The sequence below is a fragment of the Eumetopias jubatus genome, unplaced genomic scaffold (assembly GCF_037043125.1).
Source record: "Eumetopias jubatus isolate StellerSeaLion01/CBP00866 unplaced genomic scaffold, mEumJub1_p1.0 scaffold_26, whole genome shotgun sequence".
Taxonomy (NCBI): Eukaryota; Metazoa; Chordata; class Mammalia; order Carnivora; family Otariidae; genus Eumetopias; species Eumetopias jubatus.
The window spans coordinates 1,591,313-1,614,509 of NW_028274832.1; the positions used below are offsets into that span (position 1 = coordinate 1,591,313).

General features: G+C 41.9%; 1 protein-coding gene and 1 pseudogene across 19 annotated transcripts in view; both read left to right on the top strand.

Moving 5' to 3' along the window:
* Positions 1-23,197, top strand: part of LOC148162037 (putative phospholipid-transporting ATPase IIB) — a 191,447-nt gene that overhangs the window by 35,609 nt on the left and 132,641 nt on the right. For 8 of the 19 annotated variants that reach the window (XM_088020391.1, XM_088020390.1, XM_088020387.1 and 5 more), the window contains 3 exons: positions 3,421-3,529; positions 3,948-4,111; positions 13,385-13,622. Coding sequence is in view for 1 of the 19 variants with exons in the window: in XM_088020401.1 (XP_087876527.1) it covers positions 21,016-21,057 (42 nt within the window). In the remaining 18 variants the exon portion in view is untranslated. Of the gene's footprint in view, positions 1-3,420; positions 3,530-3,947; positions 4,112-7,953; positions 8,633-13,384; positions 13,623-21,015; positions 21,400-23,197 lie in introns of those variants that run through there. The other 11 variants (XM_088020400.1, XM_088020398.1, XM_088020399.1 and 8 more) reach the window with 7 other exon arrangements.
* On the top strand, positions 5,320-7,368 carry LOC148162038 (elongation factor 1-alpha 1 pseudogene; annotated as a pseudogene).

Here is a 23,197-nt window from a genome sequence, read left to right on the forward strand (position 1 = left end):
ATCGGCTGTGCCTTTCTCGTCACCTGCTTTATGTTGCAAGGCTGGCTCTTGGGGCTTTTCTCAGGGTAGATATGCCGGCGACTGACATGGTAGTATGGGCGTGACACCTCTTGGTTGTTGCTGGTCCTGCACATCTGTCCTGTGTTCAGGTCAACCCTAGATTTGAGGTGTGGCCCAGAGTGGCTTGCAGGTCCTAGCAGTCTTTGCCTGTGACCAGGGCTCTGTCTCCTTGAAGAGTGCTTCCCTCCAGTTTCAGAAGTTGGGACCTGCCCCTATTTGGTGATCTTCTCTAATATTACTGCCTTAGAAATGAGAGCTTATTTTCACTTCCTGAGTTCTTGGAAGCACTAGGAACTATTATGTTTTGTGGTTTATAATTACTTGATGAATGGAGAAGTAACTTTTGCTGTCTTTAAGTCATAGGTGTCCAGGGTGGAAGGCAGACTGACCTGGAGAGTCTAGGTGACATATGTATGTGTGGGCCTGTTCCTTGGAGAGGGGAGGTGAAAGTACACGTCCCAGGCAGAGGGCTCGAGCAGATCTGTAGTGCAGAAAACCTTCCCGGTGATGGTGCCACGTTTGCCTGATTCAGAGCCACTCCTCTGACAATACTGTCTTCAGTCTCTAAGGAACATAGGCTTGACAGCCATTGTCCCCTCTCTCTCTCAAGGCAAGGGGGTCACAAGTAGAATTGTAAGAATTACATATACACTGTGAACATGGTGTGCAACAGTAAATATTCTCCTGCATGAGAACAGCTGCATAGAACTGTATTTCCTGCTTCGGTGGATGCGTTATGTTTCCTGTTACTAAAACTCAGTTGAGACTTAGAGTTTTTGTTTTTAAAGTGGTATTGTCTTCCCACCTGAGACTAACCGCATCTTTGAATTCAGGAAATACAGTATTTCAACATATGGGTGTACCATGAATTTCCTATTTATAGACATTCAGGTTATTTCCAGTTTTTTATATTGGCTGCTGCTGGGATCCTTGTTTTTTTGTTTTGTTTTGTTTTTTAGGATAAATTTCCAGAAGTGAAACTGTTTGGTTAAAGTGTGTGCAAACTTTAAGGCTTTTGATAACACTAAGTTTGTTAAGAGAATATTTTGGTGTCTCCTGCTTTGGATTTTCATAGTTTTTTCTCTGTCTTTACCTGTACTAAAACACATCTAGATAGAAAGGGAAGGAGGAGGCCTGGGCTCTTTTCACAGTGGCGTGATCTTGTACACTGGGAAGTCTGAGGTGTCCACACACAGAGAAATGTTAGAACTAAGAAATGAGGTAGGAATGTTGTCGGGTACAACATAGATACACAAAACCACTTGTATTTCTGTATACCAGCAGTGATCATCTGAAAATGAAATTACAATAACAGTTCCGTTGTTGTGGCATCAGAAAGAAAACAATAGGAATAGATTTAGCTAAAATACAGGGTTGCCTGCTGGAAACTAATAAAACATTTTTTTAAAAAAAAATCAAAGATCTAAATAAATAAAAGTCATCCCATGTTCAGGAATTGAAAGACAGTATTGTTACAGTGGCAGCACTCTCCAAATTGATCTGCAGATTCAGCACAATCTGTCAAAAATCCCACTTGGCTTTTTGGCAGAAACTCACGAGCTGACTCTAAAATTCATATGGAAATGCAGGAGACCCAGAGTAGCCAGTGCAACCCAGAAAAGAAGATCAGCATTGGAGGACTCCTGCTTCCCCATTTCAGAGCTCATTTCAAAGCCACAGTAATCAAGAAGGTGTGGGACTGGCAGAAGGAGAAATGAATAGACCAACGAACACAACGTAGAGTCCAGGAATAAACCTTTACATTCATGACAGATTGGTTTTCGGCAAGGATGCTCACACCGTCCGGTGGATTGTTCAGTGCACTCCACGAATGGTGCTGGGGCACCTGGACAGCTGGATGCGAAAGAAGGAAGTTGGGCCCCTCCCTCAGGTCATACCCAGAAAACCCCTCGTAATGGATCATAGACCTCAGCGGAAGACCTAAAACTGTAAGACTCCTGGCGGAAAACATAGAGGCCAATTTTTGTGATCTTGGACGGTAAAAGCCCAAGTGACTAAAGAAAAACTTAAATTGTATTTATCCAAATTAAAAACTTCTGGACATCAGAGGATACCATCAGGAAAATAAAATGATAACCTAGAGTGGGGGAAAATATTTGTACTCTCACATATGCTAATCCCATGTCTAACGAGGTATTTGTTTCCAGAATAATACAAAGAGCTCTTACAGCTTCACAGTGAAAAGACAAATGACACCGTTAACAAGTGGGTGTAGGATCTGAACACACATTTATCCCAAGAAGATACGAATGGCCAATAAGCTCACGTTAAGGGTTATAACCACTTTGGGAGGAAGCTTGGCTGTTCATCAAAATGCTAAACGGGCCACATCACCCAGAAGAGGCGAATTCATAGAGACAGAAAGTTGGACTAGTGGTTGCCAGGGGTTGGGGGCTGGAGGAGCTGAGGGTGACCACTGTCCAGTGTGGGATTTCTCTCTCTTTGGGGTGATGAGAATAGTCTACAGTCAGATGACGGTGATGGTACAACTCAGCGTAGCAGGGAGGATCAACTTTGAGTAAACACAAGGGCTCACCTCATGTGGCCTGTTGGTGACACAGACACAGCCCTGGAGTGACAGACTGTTGTCCTTTGAGGGCAGTTGTCCAGCGTTGGGTCATTCACAGAGTAGCCTGGGGAATGCGCGTCCGTGTAACATGCAGCCTTCTGAAGAGTCTGTGGTCATAGAGAGGTAGACTTGAAGAGTGTTCACACTCGGAAAACACAAGTGTAGCCTCTGAGCTGTCAGCCACATGTCGGGGGCATAACAGATTTCACAAGAGATCACAAGCACATCAGAGTTTATTTCTGTAGCCTCAAGTTGACCTGTTGAGGTTTTGCTTACAAAGAGGACAAGCCTGCACAGGAGGAGGCTGTCGTGTTGGGATTGCGCCGCGTTCCTTCCTGCTTTCTTCCACCAACAGAATTCAAGCGCAGAAAGCATAAGATTTTATGTCAGCCTTTGGTAATTTGATATTTAAAGGCACGAGCGTTCTAAAGAGAATTCCTGGGGTTTTTTTTGTTTTTTTGTTTTTTCAGATTGTTGATTTCTTTTTTCTTTGGGTTACTAAGTATTTTCTGATGTTTAGCTTGTACATGTTATGATATGAATTTAAAAAAATTATTTGGGAATAGGGAGAATTGTAAATCATTTAGTATGTGTTATATTCCTCTTGTAGTGTTTCATTATTACTTTTTTGTCTTTTTTCTTTGTTTTCGTTTATGTTTTAGAAGTAATATAAATGGGGGGGAAGTAAAACTGCTTGGTAAAAGAATATTCCCTTAACTTTTTTGTTAAAGCTAGTTTTCTCAAATACCATATTTTATTTTGTTTTATAGGGATTTGTTTTGGCTGTTACTATCATGAGGGAAGCAATTGATGAATTCCGGCGTTTTCAGCGAGACAAGGAAGTGAATTCACAGCTATACAGCAAGCTTACAGTAAGAGGTTAGCAAGACCCTTTTGATCTAGCTTATCATTTGCTAACTGTAATCATCATTTTAGAGTGAACATAAGTGAAAGAAAACGTGTCTTAATTCTGTTACAAAATAGTATTTTTCGATTACATATGGTATCTAATTAATTTTTTTTAGTAATCTCATGACTACAATTTCAAGAGAACACATGTGAAACCCAACTGGTGTATGCACATTTTCTGTGAATATCACCTTACCTAAAATCTCTGTTTGTGTTCTATTTAAACGCAGTCGTAAAGGTCGGACAGACATCTGGTACCATGGCCTTAAGTGAAGGGACTTGGAGCCCCTACAATAAATGTCACGATCCAAAATGATAACTGCTTTATGCCCATTTCTCCTTCACTTCATTCAGGGCTTTAACCCTTCCCTAATTTTATGTTTTTAAGGAGCTTGTTTATTTGGTCTCTCAGTCCCAGTGGAGAAGAAGCGATGTGTAGAGGAGTGTGGGAGAAGCCATTATAGGCGGGCATTATGCCTGTCGGAAAGTGACACCGTGACAGTCATTACCTCAGCGAGGGACAGTGAAGGAGGGCACTGAAGAGCTAGACAAGTATGCATAAGAACTTGGAAGCCTGTTTATAAAATGAGGTTTAAAATGGAGTTTGTATCTTCTGTTTACATGTGGACATTTGTACACTGAATTTATTTATTTGAAATAATTCTCCAAAAAATATTTCTGTAGCTTATTGGGATATATTTCATATAACATAAAGTTTATCCATTTAAAGTATACAGTTCAGTGGTTTTTGGTATGTTCACAGAGTTATGAAACTATTAGCACCATCTAATTTTGGAACCTTTTTTTTTTTTTTAAAGATTTTATTTATTCGACAGAGAGCACAAGTAGGCAGAGTGGCAGGCAGAGGGAGAGGGAGAAGCAGGCTGTCTGCTGAGCAGGGAGCTGGACGTGGGGCTTGATCCCAGGACCCCAGGATCATGACCTGAGCTGAAGGCAGCCGCCCAACCAACTGAGCCACCCAGGCGCCCCTAATTTTGGAACATTTTTAACATTCTAGAAAGAAACTGAATATATTAGCCATCATCCCATTCTTGCCCCTTCTGACCCTCTTCCAGGCCCAGGCAGCCCCCGGTCTGCTTTCTGTCTCCGTGGATTTGCCTCTTAGGACAGGTCACAGAAGTGGAATCGTGCAGTATGTGGGCTTTTGTCACAGGCTTCTTTCACTTGGCATTCTGTGTTCAAGGTTCGTCGGTGTTGTGGCACCTGTCAGGCTTTATTTCTGTTTGTTGCCAAATAATATTCCACTCTGGGGTATTCCGCGTTGTGTTCACCGATTCATCTGTAGACGGACGTTTGGTTTGTTTCCACTCTAGGCTGTTGTAAATAGTGCTGCTGCGAATGTCCGTATGTGAGTGTTTTTGTGTGAACATTGTTTTATTTCTTTTGTAAATATACCTAGAAGTGAAATTGCTGGATTATATGGTAACTATGTTTTTGATAAACTGCCAAGCTGTTTTCCTAATTGGCTACCCATTTTGCATTCTCACCGGCAGTGTGTGAAGGTTCCGGTTTCTCCACATCCTCACGGGCACTGTTACTGTCTGTCTTCTTTATTGTGGCCGTCCTGTCGGGTGTGAAGTGGTATCTCACTGTGGCTTGATTTGTCTTTCCCCGACGACTAGTGCTATTGAGCATCTTTCCATCTGCTTAATAGGTGGTTGTATGTCTTTGGAGAGATGTTTATTCAGATTTTTTGCTTACTGTTTTTTTTTTTTCTCATTGTGTGTACCTCTTTTAAGATACCACCTTTTTTGCTTTTTGCAACGGGTTTGCCGCCAGAACACAGGTGTCGTGAAAACCACCGCTCAACCTAAACCAAAATGGGAAAGGAAAAGACTCACATCAACATCGTTGTCATTGGACACGTAGATTCGGGCAAGTCTACCACTACTGGTCATCTGATCGACAAATGTGGTGGGATCGACAAAAGAACTATTGAAAAATTTGAGAAGGAGGCTGCTGAGATGGGAAAGGGCTCCTTCAAGTATGCCTGGGTCTTGGATAAACTGAAAGCTGAACGTGAACGTGGTATCACCATTGATATCTCCCTGTGGAAATTCGAGACCAGCAAGTATTACGTGACCATCATTGATGCCCCAGGACACAGAGACTTTATCAAAAACATGATTACAGGCACATCTCAGGCTGACTGTGCTGTCCTGATTATTGCTGCTGGTGTTGGTGAATTTGAAGCTGGTATCTCCAAGAATGGGCAGACCCGTGAGCATGCCCTTCTGGCTTACACACTGGGTGTAAAACAACTAATTGTTGGTGTTAACCAGATGGATTCCACTGAGCCACCCTACAGCCAGAAGAGATACGAGGAAATCGTTAAGGAAGTCAGCACCTACATTAAGAAAATTGGCTACAACCCCGACACAGTAGCATTTGTGCCAATTTCTGGTTGGAACGGTGACAACATGCTGGAGCCAAGTGCTAACATGCCTTGGTTCAAGGGATGGAAAGTCACCCGTAAAGATGGGAATGCCAGTGGCACCACACTGCTTGAAGCTCTGGTTTGCATCCTGCCACCAACTCGTCCAGCTGACAAGCCCTTGCGTCTGCCTCTCCAGGACGTCTACAAAATTGGTATTGGTACTGTCCCTGTGGGCCGAGTCGAGACTGGTGTTCTTAAACCTGGGATGGTGGTCACCTTTGCTCCAGTCAATGTTACAACTGAAGTAAAGTCTGTTGAAATGCACCATGAAGCTTTGAGCGAGGCTCTTCCTGGGGACAATGTGGGCTTCAATGTCAAGAACGTATCTGTCAAATTGTTCGTCGTGGCAATGTGGCTGGTGACAGCAAAAATGACCCACCCATGGAAGCAGCTGGCTTCACGGCTCAGGTGATTATCCTGAACCATCCAGGCCAAATCAGTGCTGGATATGCACCTGTGCTGGATTGTCACACGGCTCACATTGCTTGCAAGTTTGCTGAGCTGAAGGAGAAAATAGATCGTCGATCTGATAAAAAGCTGGAAGATGGTCCCAAGTTCTTGAAATCTGGTGATGCTGCCATTGTTGATATGGTTCCTGGCAAGCCTATGTGTGTTGAGAGCTTCTCTGACTATCCTCCTCTGGGCCGTTTTGCTGTTCGTGACATGAGACAGACGGTTGCTGTGGGTGTCATCAAAGCAGTGGACAAGAAGGCAGCTGGAGCTGGCAAGGTCACCAAGTCTGCCCAGAAAGCTCAGAAGGCTAAATGAATATTATCCCCAATACCTGCCACCCCAGTCTTAATCAGTGGTGGAAGAACGGTCTCAGAACTGTTTGTGTCAATTGGCCATTTAAGTTTAATAGTAAAAGACGGGTTAATGATAACAATGCATCGTAAAACCTTCAGAAGGAAAGGAGAATGTTTTGTGGACCATGTTTTTTTTGTGTGTGTGTGTGGCAGTTTTAAGTTATTAGATTTTAAAATCAGTACTTTTTAATGGAAACAACTTGACCAAAAATCTGTCACAGAATTTTGAGACCCATTAAAACAAAAGTTTAATGAGAAAAAAAAAAAACATACAACCTTTTTTTTTTAAATTTTATTTTACTGTGTTATGTTAGTCACCATCCATTACATCATTGGTTTTTGATGTAGGTTCCACGATTCACTGTTTGCGTACAACACCCAGTGCTCCATGCAGAACATGCCCTCGTAAATACCCATCCCCAGGCTCACCCGTCCCCGGGCTTACTGTTTTAACTGGATTAATTGTTTTTTAATTATTGACTTGTAAGCATTCTTTATACAATCTGGATTTAAATCTCTTGTCAATATATGGTTTGGAAATATTCTGTCTCGTTCTGTGGCATGTGTTTTCTTCTTCTCGGTATCCTCTGACGCACAGAGTTTTCATGTTATGATGTCCAACTCATCTGTGTTTTCTTCTGTTGCTTTTGCCTTTGGCATTGGAGCTAAGAAACAGTTTACCAACCCGAGGTCACGAGGATTTACTTCTTTATTTTCTTCCAGGGATTTTATAGTTTTAGCTCTGACATTCAGATGTGTGATCCACTTTCATTTCATATTTTGTGTATGGTGTGTGATACGGGTTCACATTCCTTTGCATGTGAGTATCCAGTTGTCCCAGTACCATTTATTGAAAAGACTATTCTTTTGAGGTTAAGTTGAATGATTAACTATTAAGAAGCTTTGATGCTTAAAGCTGTGGCATGATAGAGGTTAGGTGTGTTGTAGAAAAGAGGTATGCTTGCGTTTTGGAAAAGAGAGTCCCCAGAATGGCCAGGCAAATTAGGTGTAACCTTGGTATGTCTTTTTTAGAATATAATACAGATCCTGGCTTATTTTTTAAATTGTTTTTAACTGTGGTATTTGGACTGTGTAAAGATTTGTTTCTGTGTATTAATTGTATCATTCAGAACTAAATGGTATGGTGGCATCTGAGAAACTGGCAGAGGAGGCAGTCCTGCATGCCCTTCCTTTCTTCCACAGAAGCACGGAAAAGTCAAGCTCCTGCCATGAGGAATGCAGCCCACAATCTGGACTGGGGACTCTGGACCCTGCTCTGAAGGGAGTAGAGCAGAACTTACTTGCAGAGAATTGTGTCTGTCTGTCCAACCTGTGAGGGACACATGAAGGACGGACTCAGGATGTCTTTCTTTCATCTAACATGGATGTCACTCAGGACAGAGGAGCCAAAAGCCGGTGGGCATTTCTCAAGCCCATGTCAGGCTGAGGAGAGGCAGCAGTAGCTTGGGGCCAGCATTGACAGTCGACACACAGAATAGAGGGTCACGTGCCAAGCCGAGGAAGCTGGAGAGGGGACTTCTTTGGAAAATTGGGGCATGTAAAAGTGCCCGTGTTTACTGGGGAGTTTTGAAAGTCAAATCCAAGGCCAGCCCTAGATCACACTCAGAAAAGACCCCGAGAAAGCGTTTTGCCTCTGGCCAGTCTCTAGGCTCAGTGCAAGCAGAGGTGAAAGCTCAGGCTGAGTTCTAGGCAGCCTGGCTCTGTGTTGGAGTCCCCAGCACAGAGGCAGTCTGCGACGATCGGGAGAGGTTGGTCTCCCTTTCTCCCTCCCTTGCTTCGTTCCTCCCCCCTCGCAATGCCTTCCTTCTTCCCTCCCACCATCCTTCCCTTTCTTAGTCTCGCCCCCTCCCCATGCAAGGAAATCCTTTCCAAAACACTGGCTGAAAGACTTCTCTCCATACATGACAAAGAATACACACTTTACAAAATGAGTCTACAAAAGTCACTCTACGTGCATGGCTGCAGCATATACCAAACAACAAAACAAACCCAGAAGAGGGGGAAGTGCCTGATTTCCTGAGTTACCAGATTATAATAGTCAAAGTGTACAGGTTTCCACAAAAAACTTACAGAACATGCAGAGAAACCATGTGGCCTAGTCACAGAGGAAATGAACAGAAACCGTCCCTGCAGAAGCCCAGATTCTGGACTTAGGAGACAAAGTCTAGATCAGCTGCCTTAAGTCTGTCCAAGGAGCTAAAGGAAACAACTGAAAAACACTGACAGGATTAGGAAAAATGATGGGTTTTTTTGTTTTGTTTTGTTTTTTTGAGATTATATTTCTTTCTTTGACAGAGACACAGCGAGAGAGGGCACATAAGCAGGGGGAGGGTCAAAGGGAGAGGGAGCAGCAGGCTTCCCGCTGAGCAGGGAGCCCTGAAACGAAGGCAGACACACTTATCGACTGAGCCACCCAGGCACCCCGAAAAATGATGTATTAACATACAGAATACCAATAAAGGTATAGAAATTATAAAAGAAGCAAAAGGCAAAAATTCTGGTGCTGAAAAGTACAATAAATTAAAGGAAAAACTCACTGGAGAGTTTCAGCAGAGTTGAGCTGGCAGAAGAAGGAATCAGTGACCTTGAACCTAGGTAATTTCAATAACTAGATAATTTCAAGTGGAATTACCCATTCTCAGAAGCAGAAGGAAGAGTGAAGGAAAATAAGCAGGTCCTAAGGGACTTGTGGGTGGTGCCAAGTGTACTACATGTGCACACACTGGGCATCTTGGAAGGGAGAAAGGGTGGAGAGAATGTTGTAGGGAGTAGTAGCCATTAACTTCCCAAATTTGATGAAAGACATGACTCTACATACTCGGGAAAATCAGTGAATCCCTAGAAAGATAAATGCAAGGAAATCCGCACTGAGACACATGACAATCAAACTGTTGAAACCCGAGGACCAAGAGGATATTCTGAAAGCAGCAAGAGAGAAACACACAAGGAAGGGCTCTTGAGTGAGAAACGCTGGAGGTCAGAAGGACGTGGGGTGACATTATTAAGATGGGAAAAGAAAAAAATGATCCACCAAGCATTGGATGTCCGTAAACCTCTCATTCACAAATGAAGGCGGATTGAGACATTTCCAGATGCCTTTAGAATTGAAAACAGGGACTCAGGCAGATAGGCATCCACCCATGTTCATGCAGCACTATTTATAATTGCCCACATGTCCACCGGTGGGTGAATGGACAAATTATGGTGTTTTTTCACATTGGAATATTATCCAACCATAAAAATTAATGAATACTGATAAACCCGGATGCCCCTTGGAAACATTACACTCTGTGAGAGAAAGCAGACACAAAGGGTCACGGACTCTATGTCATTTACACGAAGTATCAGAACAGGTAGATGAATGGAGCTAGAAAGCAGGTTGTGGTCGCCACGGCCCTGGGAAGTGGCGGCAGCGGCGGGCGGGGGGCAGCTGCTTAGTGGGCATGACACGTCCTCTGTGTGAGGGAAATGTTTTTGAGCTTGATAGAGTGGGTTGCACAACATCATGAATGGACTCAGTGCTGTATTCACTTTAAAATGGCTGATTTTGTTATGTCATTGTCACCTAAAAATAGTAAAAAATGAAGAAGGCATACTAATCATATCTTTTACACTTCTGTGACACTCCAACTCAGAATATTTTAAAAATAATTGTCAGTGGGTTTATTTCAAAGACAAATGCAAATTTACCTTTTTAAACAAGATAGATCATCATTGGTGATCTTTGGAAGGACATTTTTACGTGTAGATGATGATGATACTGCTTTTTTTTTTGACTTCCTCGTGAGTGTCAGTAACTTGCTCATTTGCATAACTGCCATTCAAGGTAGGTTGGCTTATCTCCATGTTACAGGTGAGGGACCTGAAGCTCAGGCCATGTGATTTGCCCTGAGCCACTGCAGTTTTGGTAGAGTTCATATTTGAACCCAGACCATTCTGATGTCAAACCCAGTGTTCTTTCAACTGTAGTGCTTTGCTCCGTGGCTGGTTATTCTGATGCAAATGACTGATAGGTAAAATCTGGGATGTAAAAAAAAATGCATGTATATGCTCATTGACTTTAGTTTGAAATTTGTTTTCTTGTGAAGAATACGTTCATCTCCTTAATTTCTAGTATTTCGTAGTGATCTGTTCTTTGAATGGCATTGCTGGCTACTTCCTTATGTGACTTAACTGTGGTTTGTTATATTTACAGTATTTGATCTTTTTGTATTTGGAGTTCTTAAGCACATTCTTGTAGAAATACTCTGGGAAAAGTTTTCTCTATGTTTTCTGTGGAAAAGGAAAGCCATGTCCACTTTTAAGTATGCTCCTATCTTTGGGGTGCTTTGTTAGAAGCAGAGAGTATTTTAACTGGTATGCAATGTCAGTCAACACTGAGATTCTTTATTTATTTTTTTCAGTTTATTGATTTATTGTTTTAGTCATCTTTGCACCCAGTGTGGGGCTCAGACTCACGACCGTGAGATCAGGGGTGTTATGTGCTTCCTGTGGAGCCAGCCGGGTGCCCTGACACGGACGCTGTTTAGTTAGCTGCATGTGTCGTTACTTGAGAAGCTGCTTCTCTTGCCGTGTGGGAATTCTCTGTGTCTGCTGCTGCCCCTGTCACTGCTTTCTCCCTGTTTGTGATGACTTTATTCTTCATGTTTAGCCCAATGGACAGCATCTGAGTCAGAGCCTAGCAGGAGAATGTGAAATTGTTGGCAGCTCTTACAAAAATCCCTGATGAGGACTTTGAATTGTGGGGCCGTTCTGTACTTTGATTCTTTTTACCTCTTGCTCAGGAGAGGTGTCTGAACTGCACACTTGGCTGCAGTCATTCCACTGGCTGGCTCTCAGTTCGGTTCCCGATAGTCCCTAAGAACCCAGTGTGTGTGAGACACTGCGATGACCTGATGGGATTCAAACATGAGTAAGTCCTGGACGACGCTTTTTAAAGAGTTCATGCACTATCCTAGCAGGGACGATAAATTCAGAGTTTTGTTTTTGTCTTCATCAGCCACCAGATCTCAGCAGGACAACATCGTGTCACCCACTGTTGGTGGAAATTCCAAATTTACACCTAAAGCTAATGTGGGACTTTCGATTCAGAAATGGATCTGGAATTCTGTGATTGCAGAATGATGCAGGTGACTGCAGGTGATGACTGCAGTCAGTCTTAGCTGTTTCTTGTCATGGTTACGGCATTTTGTTATTTAACGTGCTTTCTAATATTCGGACATAGGAGAGAGGGAAGTCTGTTGTCTTTGAACATTGTGGGCATTGTGCGTGTGTGCACGTGTGTGTATGCGAGGAAGAACATTTACATATTTACATGCTTCTGGTGTTCCAGTTTCCTTGCCAAAAAGGAACTTTATCCACAGAAAGTGGCCATGTCCTTTATTCCTGTCTGTTTTAGCATCTTTGATCCTTACCGTCAACACTGTTGCTACATACTTGTTAAAATTCTTAGTAGCTTTTTTTTACATAAAATATCATGAATTATCTTAATGAAATTCATCTTTTAATGAAATTGTGTGTCATAGTTATTCTTGAAAAATCAAGGGATCTTAAAATCCGTCTTTACTGCCTTTTACACATTGTGGGTGATGTGCACTTTCACAGGGAAATCCTAATATGTAACTGGTTTCATGAGTTACTGCATGTTCCACTTGGTAAGAAGGATTTCCTTTTGTGACAGTCATGTCTTCAGATAGTTGGGTTTTTTAAAAAACAGTATTCTCAAATGTTAGCAGAATTTTCCCATCAGAAATTGCTTGAGAGCTCCTAAACTCAGAAGTAATCAGAATGGATTGTCGCCATGCAGTCCGCAGAGAGGCGTCAGTGACTTTCCTTCTCTTATTCGAGTGGTTTCATCTCTCAGTGGTCCACTTTTGTGACAGTGCAGGTGAAGAACAGTGGGTACTTGGAAGTCCTTTCTGTGTGTTTTCTGTATGTAGTCAGAGCAGTCCTTTGATAAATGTGCTCACCTTCTCACGTGTTTACATCATGCGGTCTTCTTTCCTGTCTGTGGTCTGAGCAGCGTTTGGAAAGCATCCATAGAAGAATGTACAGTATACATTACTACATTTGTACCATATAATAGTAGTTTTTTTTTTTTAAGATTTATTTATTTATTTATTTGAGAGAGAGAATGAGATAGAGAGCACATGAGAGGGGGGAGGGTCAGAGGGAGAAGCAGACTCCCTGCTGAGCAGGGAGCCCGATGCGGGACTCGATCCCAGGACTCCAGGATCATGACCTGAGCTGAAGGCAGTCGCTTAACCAACTGAGCCACTCAGGCGCCCAGTAGTTCTTGATCCTAGTATGTGTCAGGAACACACAGACAGTTGAGATTTGTTATCTCATCAGTTCAGTTCTCTGTGGCTGTACCAAGGTGGACATAGATACCCGGAACTAGGTATGTACTCATTACCCTCACCAGTCTTTCTTCCTCACGTCACCCTAAGAGGATCTGTATGAGCTTCACTTCATGATATTCATACACCATGTTTTGTTTTGTTTTGTTTTGTTTTTTAAGATTTCTTATTTATTTGACAGAGAGAGCACAAGCAGAGGGAGAGAGAGGGAGAAGCAGGCTCCCTGCTGAGCAAGGAGCCCGATGTGGGACTCGATCCCAGAACCCTGGGATCATGACCCGGGCCGAAGGCAGCCGCTTAACCGACTGAGCCACCCAGGCATCCCCCTTTACACCGTGTTTTTTATTGCATCGTTTGGAGATTAGGGGCCACGAGAAAGTAATGGAAAAAACTGGCTAACACAAAGTACCTTTTCACAGGTGAGAAGTGATTGTTATTTTGTGTGTAGGTACCTATATGTGCTAGCATCTGGGACCTCTCTCTGCTACCTGGTGTCACTCTGGTGGTCACCCTTAATTATCGGCTTCTCAGCTGTGTTCATACCGCTATTTTCTCCCGAGTTACGTAGGGCGGCTGGCATATGTAGGGACTCAGGAAATGGGATGACACCCGAGGAATTTCCAGATCAAATAGGAAAAGTTTGAAGCCTGATCTTGTCAGCCAGCCGCCCAGTGAGGGTTCCCTTTTCCTGACGTCCTTGCCCGCTTTACTTTCTTTAACTTGCCAACTTCCGTGGTGAAAAATGCTCTCCTTGTGTTTTGCTTGCTGCTTACCTTTTAACATTTCATTGTTCATTTTGATCTTTGATAAAAGTTTATTCATCTTTTTTCATACATCTTTACCTTTTCATAATTTCTCTAAGAAATTTATCTGGTGACAAATATTTTTGTCTTGACTCATTTTTGTATCTTTTTCTTTTAAATGTAGATAAATTTGTACTTTTTATGTATGTAGATCTGATCTTTTCCTCTGTGGTTTTTACTTCAATCTTAGAAGGTCCATTCAACCCCGATGTAAATGAGTGTTTTAATCTCCCTACAGTGTTTCTGTGTGTTCATTTTCCGTAGCCGCTTGTAATTTTACGTATCAGGTGTGCGTTGTATGGAGAAAGGGATCTGTCTTCTTTTTTCTCCTCAAATGGTTAGTTAGTTCCTTTAAAAGCAGTTATTAACGTTACTAAAGCTCTTTTCTCAGACCTTGGAGAAATGGATCAGATTTGTTTGGGCCCTTTTCTTCGCTTTCTTGTCTGCTGCACGGGCTCATCCAGATTTCCGTGCCAGTTCCATTCCAGTTTTAAATAATGTTCCTTTTTAGCACGTTCTAGTGTCTTGGAAAATCTTTCCCTCGCTCCCTCCTCCCCTCCCTTTCTCCATCAGTTATTTTTCGTTTTCATTTTTTTCTTGTTTTCCCTGAGAAACACGAAACACTCTAAATATAAGATGATTGGGAGTTTTTCCTTCTGCTTGTGAGTTAGACCAGTGGCGTCGAAACCTCATAAATAGGCTCATGGTGGCTTGCCGTCTTCATCCGTGATTTCTTCATTCTTCTACCCAGGATCGATGTCAGCCTCCACACTTGGGAGTCTTTGAGCAGTAAGAAACTGCCATGGGATTATTGAAAATCTAAGGAAATGAGAGACTAGGGACAATTTTGAACCATCTTTAGTTCATATACCTCTCAGTAGTAATGTCACCATGCTGATTCATGTAGGGCCTTGGAGTTTTTGTACCTTTGTAGGCCCAGGAGAGAGGAAGGCTTTTTCCTAAAGCTTCTGGTTTTCGTGTTTGAGAACCTTAGAACTTGTTAATTATGGACTGTTCATATTAACAATATTTTGTATTTTAACATTTGGTAGATGTATAACAATTCTTTCTAAGCACAGAAAACAAAGATTAGACATTTCTCTTATGCAAACACCAGCAGGCTTCACCAAGACTTTGAAATGTCCTGTCAGTAGTAAGACCCTAAAAATTTTCATTTGTACCTGTTAGTTGAGAAAATATTTAGTATTGAGATACTAATTTTTCAAACCCTTGTACTTTTCTACAAAATCTTCAGTTAACGCAGTGAATTGCAATCGATACTTAATTTCATTATTTAGTTCTGCATATTGCTTCAGGCAAAAGATGTGTGCCGTGGTGGGCTATAAAGTATTCTGTATGGATACGCTCTTCTGGCAGCTTCTGAACTCTGTTGGTAATTACATGGATGGTATAGACTGTTTTAGCTAGGGACATCATTTTAGAGGGGAAGTGGTTGCCTCATATAATTGATCCAGTAAAGAACATTATGTGCTTTAAATGTTTCTTACCACGATAGAATATTTTATTATTTCCATATTCTTTCTAAAGCTATCTCATTTTTTTTACTGATGGAACAAGAAAAAGATTTGATTGTGTTTAACTTGAGCATCTTAATGTTTTTGTTATTGCTAAAGAATGCTTTTTAAAACTACTCTAATTATTGCTAGTGAATGTTTAAGAGTAAAAGTTGGTTACTTCCAGCAAGATGCTTTATAACCCTCACCCCAAAACAGCAGTATTTCCTTTTTTTTTTTTTTTTTTTAATTTCCTAGGCTGTAATTACTACCGTTCAGACATCACTGTATTTGATCTCGCTCTGCTTTCTGTCAGCTCTCTGGAGTGTAGGTTTCCTGTGGGCAGGGCCTTGCCCATTTTGTTCCCACTTTTGCCCCCAGCCTGTGTTGGGGGAGGGATACCACATGCCTCCCTGCCGCTGCCCGCCTTCAGCTGAAGGCAGAATGGGCCACCCAGCCGGAGCAGAGTCCTGGCCTGTGGGCTCCCAGACGGGTTTCACGGGGCCCGTCTTTGTTTCCATCGCTTACCGGGGCCAGCCTCAGACTGTAAAGCGCCCTTCATTGTCACGAGACTTTGTCCATCTCTATTCGTACCCTTGCCTTTTCCGCTGTGTTTCTAGCCCTCAGGTTCCTTCCCTGCCTCTGGCTCCCACTGCAGACCTCTCCGATGTACCTGGTGTACCTTCTGGACTTCATTGAGTGCGCTCTTCCTCTGCAGCCCTGTCACGTGCTGGTGGTTTTTCAAGCAGGGCCTAGGGCTGCTTCACCTGGCGCAAGGCACTCCTGTCTCTCCCTCTTCCTCCCTCCTACACCCGATCCAGTGGCTTTCAGCTGCCGATTCCTTGCTCTTAATGCCTTCACGCTGCTTCCAGCCCCTGTCATGTTCTAGCTGAAGAAGTCTGATTTGGCAGTTTTTTCCTTTAGGATTGTGCTTTTGCTTGGCCTAACTAAAGTTCAGAAAGATTTTCTGCTATATTTCTCCTATGTTTCTTCTTCTAGAAGTTCTTTGGTTTTAGGGTTTGCCTTAGGTATATCCATTTTGAGTAAAGTTTTGTACCAGTACCTGGTGTTTGTGTAAGTACTTTTTTCGCATGTGGATATCCAAATGCTTCTAGCACCATGTTTTGGAAGAGTGATGTTTTTCACATGGCATTGCCTTACACTTTTGTCAAAAATCAGTTGTCTTTTGGGGCGCCTGGGTGGCTCAGTTGGTTAAGCGTGGCTCAGTCGGTTAAGCGCCTGCTTTCGGCTCAGGTCATGATCCCAGAGCCCTGGGATCGAGTCCCGCATCTGGCTCCCTGCTCAGCCTGCTTCTGCCTCTCCCTCTGCTGCTTCCCCTGCTTGTGCTCTCTCTCTTTCTCTCTCAAATAAATACATAAAATCTTTAAAAAAAAAAATCACTTGTCTTTTATCTGTGGGTTTATTTCTGGACTCTCTTCTCCATTTATCTGTTTGTCTCTTTATGCTAATACCATTCTTTTTTGATTACCATTGCTGTATAATAATTCTTGAAATCATGTACTGTTTTCCCTTCAACTTTGTTTCTCATTTTCAGAGTGTCGTCTAGGTCCTGTGTATTTCAATATGACTTTTAGAATCAGCTTGTCGATTTCTGTAGAAAATGCCTGCTACGATTTGGACTGGGATTGCATTGAATCTATAGATAAATTTGAGGGAGAATCAACATCTTATTCATACTACGTCTTCTGACCCATGAATGAGATAGATCTTTCCCTTTATTTAAGTTTTAAAATTTCTCTCAGCAATATTTCTTTTCAGAGTCTAGGTCTCTTTTAAAATATAGTTTACTTCTATATGTAAATAAACGTATTAATTACATTTCCCAGCTACCCACTTTGCTTCATAAACCATGTTAAATTCGGCTTCTACCTCCTCAGCCACTTAAAGTGTTGAGAGAGTTGGTGGGGGGTGCCGGTCCCACCCAAACAACAAAGACAAGCCACACGACCTGCTAATGTAGTGTGCAGTTGTCTGCCTGGGAACTACATGTGTCATCCCCTGGTGACCTTCTAGAGTGCCATTTATATGTCATCAGTTCCTTTTTTAAAAAGTTGCTTAATTATCTTCCACTCTTATTGCCTGTGTGTGTTTTGTTGGGAAAGAAGTAATGATATAATTTCATCCTTATTTGGTAATCTGTGTCTGGTTCAGTGTGGCTTATAGAGCTACTTTGCCATTGGTCCATTACGACATTTGGCTCATTTAACTGATTAAGAATAGATTGGTCATAAACTTGTCTTGTTTTGAAGTGGGGTAAGTTTGATGCATTTGCAAAAAACAAACTAAATGTCATAAAAGTATATTTCAGTTATGCTTTGAACCTGTCACAGGATCTGGGTTTAGTAGACACTGTGATGTTAGTCTGTTCATAGCAGGTAAGCACATTGTCAGAGGTGTGCGTGCATACTGGGCGCTCATGTGGGTCCCTGAAGGCTTTGGGAGGCTCTGTTTGCTGTGGAATTAAGGAGGGCTGTGAAGGGAGGGCTTCCAGTCAAAAGAAACAGCAAGTATAGAGAACTCGGGCCCCAGAGAGTTGTAGCATACAGTGCTAAAAGCAAATGTAGACCCTTTTAAAGCCAGAAAATTAATTTGAGATTGGTTGTCAAGAATATGTGTATAATGATGTAAGTCTGAATTATCTTCTAAGTAATTGTCAAATAATGGAGATTTTTTTTTTGGTGGAGATAGACATAATCCTTAGTTTTGCCACCCACTTCATCTGGAATTCATATTGAATTAGGGAGTTGATAGTAATGGAGACCATTTAGGGGAATATTCTCTTTATTCAGGTAAAAAATGAATAGCACTGAGATTGGTGGGCAGGGTCTATGTTTAAGAAGCTTTGGAGTAAGGAGAAGTAGTCCTTTGAGTTACTTCTTGATCTTTCAAAGAAGCCTGTGAAACTTGGTTCATGCAACAAGCCAGTCGAATGCTTTTCTTCTGTGAGAAACATGTAAGCTGCTGCACTTTGGAAGCATGGTGGCTGGGAACATTTTTTGCTAGGAGGAGAGCTTAATGGAAGGATTTCATTGCAGTAGTTTAGAGAGGGGGAAGGATGGCTGTTAACCTTATTTGGTAACATTCACTGTTAACCATTTCACCAGAAAAGGCCCCAGCTTGTACTCCAGGTAAATTGAAAACAGTATTTTTAAAAACAACTGTCCTTAGGTATAAGTGCTGGCCTATACATCATTACTGTATTTAGAACTTGCTTCTCTCAAGTGTAACTCTGAAATTCTTAAATTTTATTTTATTTCATTAAGATTTTATTTATTTGTTTGACAGGGAGAGACACAGTGAGAGAGGGAACACAAGCAGGGGGAGTGGTAGAGGGAGAAGCAGGCTTCCCGCTGAGCAGGGAGCCCAATGCGGGGCTCGATCCCGGGACCCCGGGACCATGACCTGAGCCGAAGGCAGATGCTTAACAACTGGGCCACCCAGGCACCCCTGAAATTATTAAATATTAAATGCCCATTTCAAAAACACTTTGCGTTGTTGATGGCTCTATTGGGTTGTGAGAGCAGGTGGCAGTTCTGTCTTTTCTTTGTGCTATGACATGTAAAATTTAGGGATTTTCTTTTTTTTCTTCTGTGATCAGTCCCCCAACTCTGATAATAGTATGTCACTATGGTCAGCTGTCAGCTCAGTTCACAAAGGGTGGCCGGAAATCAAACCGTTCTTGTGGGCATGAGCTGTTCCCGTTGGGCAGCGAGGGTCATGGTGCTGGGCTGTCACTGCAGGGGGTCAGGTGCCTGGGGAGCAAGTAATATTCCTCCATCTTTTCTGTCTAATGTCCTAACTGCTCTTGAAGAAAGAGAAGAGAAGTCAGTGAGTTCATGGGACCAAGGCTGTAAAGGAAGTACAAGGAGTCCCCTGCACAGAGATTAATTAAAATTGTTAGAGAGCCAAGAGCCATTAAGCAATTTGACCAATTCTTCAAAATTCAGAAGTGTGTACTTTGAGGAGGTATGTGAGGCAGATTGCCATACTGGTTTGACATGATAGCCTTCTTCTGTTTTGTTCATATTGTCATATTCGTAACGTGAGAACTTTCTCCAGTGTATTTTACTTTCACTTGTCTTCCTGAAACATATAATTGTAAGTAAGTTCCATAGAAATGAATAAAAATCACTATATAATGCCCCCAAACTAAAGGCTATTAAATATAAATTGTGTTTGTTATGTGACCGAGTGAGTAATATCTCTCTTTCTCAGAAATATAAGATCTTGATTAAGGAGTCAGAAAAGGATATATTTTTCTGTTTCAAAATATGTATCAATTGTTTATACATTTATTTTATCTTATGATTACAGCTCTTTCTCTACCTCTCCTTTTTGAATGGGTCCATTATAAAGAATATAGAAAAGCAGAAGGGAAGGAAAAGTGGATTGGATAGTAGGAGAGAAAATAAAATTAAGTGATAAGACAGGCATTCTGTTGAGTAATACTCAGCATGAGATCAGTGAGTAACTTTGCTGCCTGGTGCTTAGCTATAGAAAACATAATCGTGGGAGCACAGACAATGAAGCTTGAAGGGACCAAATGAAAAAATAATTAAAATAGACATTCTTTTGTAAGTATACTTTCTGGCTATGAATAGACGTATACTTACCACTTATGAAGATATCTTAAGATTTGTTTCACATGTAATTTTAAAGAACATTGCTATTTTATAATATGAATAAAAAAATAGCTCCCCCCCACTAGTTCTAGTCCTTATGTGTTTATTGTATATTTGAGGAACATGAAAAAATATAATAGTTACAGAACTTTTTTTTGATGTCCTCAAAACATCTTTAGGAACAGGTGTGACACTGATGAAACTCAGCTGCTTCAAGAAGTATTTAGGAAATAAGTTTGTAATAAGTTGAACGTGGTCTAAAAGTGGTATGGCTGGTAATGTTAGTTTTTGATAATGTGATAGGAACTTACCTCTTGTTCTGTGAGCTTTCAGAATAAATTGAATGTAAAGACATTGGTCTTTTCCCATGTTAAAAGAGCCACTAAAAGGTAAAAACAGATCCACAAGGCTGTTGCCAGTTCTAAAAGGGAGATTGACGGAGGGAGGGAGGGTCCAGAGTCCCAGGGAGAGAGAGAACTTGAGTAAGTTTTGTTACTCATGTAGGATGGCATCTCGAGTTATGTATATAACATTTCATCTACTCTGTATGATCTTCACATTATATAGTGCTGTCTGTTAAATTTTATAGATGATTATGATACTAGATATTATATAGATAATCTAAGAATTTACACACTGTATCATGTAGAAGAATCACTTCTCGATAAGGCTTTCAGCCTTATCGGTATCAGTTACCAGTACGGAACCATCTGTAAAGCTACCAGTGCACGGTGATTTTATGTATCGTTTTCTTTACTTTTGTTCTGTCAGTTCCGTGTCCATCAAGGCATTCACAATATTAATATGAGGATCTTATATCTTCATTTTATTCACTCATTAAATCATCTTTAGTGCTGCTTCTCGTCGTCATTGCTGGACCCAGACCTGAAATAATGGCAGATTTGGGAAGAACCTTCCGGCTGGAGCCATGTCCCACACCCCGCATCTTTGATTGGGGGGCAGTTAACTGTTTGCACTTTGGAGCTGACTGAGAGAAGTTAATTTTTAGTGACTGTGTCTGTGTGAAATAAATTTATTTTGAAAGTATAAGTACAGATAAATTCCTAGTGTTTCCCCCCCTCCCCAAAAGTTATTTCTAAAGTATTATTTTTCAATTGAAACTTTAACTCTGGTGTGCTGTTGTTTCCTTGAGTTGATTATACTTCTTTTTTTTAAGGTAAAGTGCACGTTAAGAGTTCAGACATACAAGTTGGAGACCTCATCATAGTGGAAAAGGTTGATGCATTTTTTATATATTTTAGACCTGTCTATGCCAGTGATTAACGTTTAGCCTGATTGCAGTAACTTTGAATCTGAAGAGAAATGGTCTGAGACACTGATTCTAACTTGTGACTCCTTGTGTAAGATACGATGGACATAAAGGAAACCCAGACTCTCCGGAGCCGGCTTCAGTGCACTCAGTGTGTGCGGGTGAAAGTGTATTTTGTCTAAAAGAAGACATGTGTGAACTGCTTAATATTGCATTGTTAGGATTATTTCATTGGACCAAAGAATTACATTAGTTAGAACCTATTTAGAATATGTTTCATTTTCTAAAACCTCCTTTTATAGACAGATATATTACACATGGGAATTGGATATTATTCTTGGGATTGAGAAACTTGAAGAAGGAAAGGTCAGTGGAAGTAAGAGAATCTTAGAAAGAAAAGGCTTATTAGGCCATTGTAGGAAAAGGCCATTAAGAAACCCCTCAGTGTCAGACTGGGAAGTTTTCAGGTGCCCTGCTGGGTGACTGGGTGGGCCACCTGCTGTGGATGCAGTACTTCTGCATGTCCTGACTTCTCTGAGGAACGGTGCATGAATGCACAGCCTCTGGTTTTTCTTTTTCTTTCTTTCTTTTTTTTTCTCTCTGTTTTTAAGGCTCTAGAACAGCTTTGAAATAACATTCTTGTTTGAGAAGTTCTATTAGGGCCTCTTCCAAGAATAGTTGGAGCCCATGCTGCCATCTGGTGCCATGTACTCAGCCTGAGCCACATCGTGGAGATGTTTGGTACAAGAAGGTCTTTTTCCTCAAGACTAAAGTGGGCTTTATCTTGCTACAGTAATCTGTATACAGAGAATGTTTTTGGGTATGTTTGATTTTACAAAATGGGACTAAATTGAACAAACTGATTTTGGAGCTCATTTCTATAGCATTCAGTTGTCTGGACACTGTAAGTTACTAGCTTTTGATCCATGCTTAGATTTTCAGGTGGTGTCTGTGTTGTGCTGTTATTATAAAGTGCTGTGTGAGCACCCTTCTACATCCATCTCTGCCTGTTTCTGTAGGATAAATGCTGACATGAGAGATGATTGAGCCATATGTGAGTCAAACACCAGTGTTGATTACCTCACAGTTTCTGTGGTCAGGAATTGGGGTATAGATTGGTGTGGGTCCTTCTCGGGGCTGTAGTCAGCCAAGTGGCCGTCACCTCCAGCTCACTCGAGGCTTGTTGGCAGGTTCAGCGCCTCAGTTCCATGAGATTTTGGCTGGAGGCCTCCCTCATTCCTGTCCACAGTGGGGAGGGTTGGGGGGGCCCTCCACAGGGCAGCTCACAGTGGCCTGCCTGGAGAAGGTGGGAGTGCCAGCAGTGTGGACTCGGGGCTGGGACCTGCTGTCAGCAGTGACTTCCATCACCTCTTGTTTCCCTTGTAAGAGACGGTATAGTGTTGATGGTGGGGTTTGAAGAGCAGATAGTCTCTCGTTGTGATTCAGGGAATGCTGTTTGGCCTTCTCATTTCCTTTGCTCTCCTGTTTATGCGCATTCTCCTTCCCTTTGCAGCCTAGGTTGGTGGAGTGGTGCACCCTTTGGTGCTCACATTTTTACTGAGTCACACGTGAGCCCATCTTGGCCACGTTGTAAGAGCTCATCTCTTCAGTTCTATAGATGGATGTGAAAGACAGACATCTAGATCTGTGTCTGGGCCTTCCCCTTGAGCTTCTCTCTGGCCCCCAGGTTGCTCTCCACCTGTGAGAGATGGATGAGTGACGTGGGCCTTTGTAGACGTCCAGGGAAACGTTTTACTTGAATGC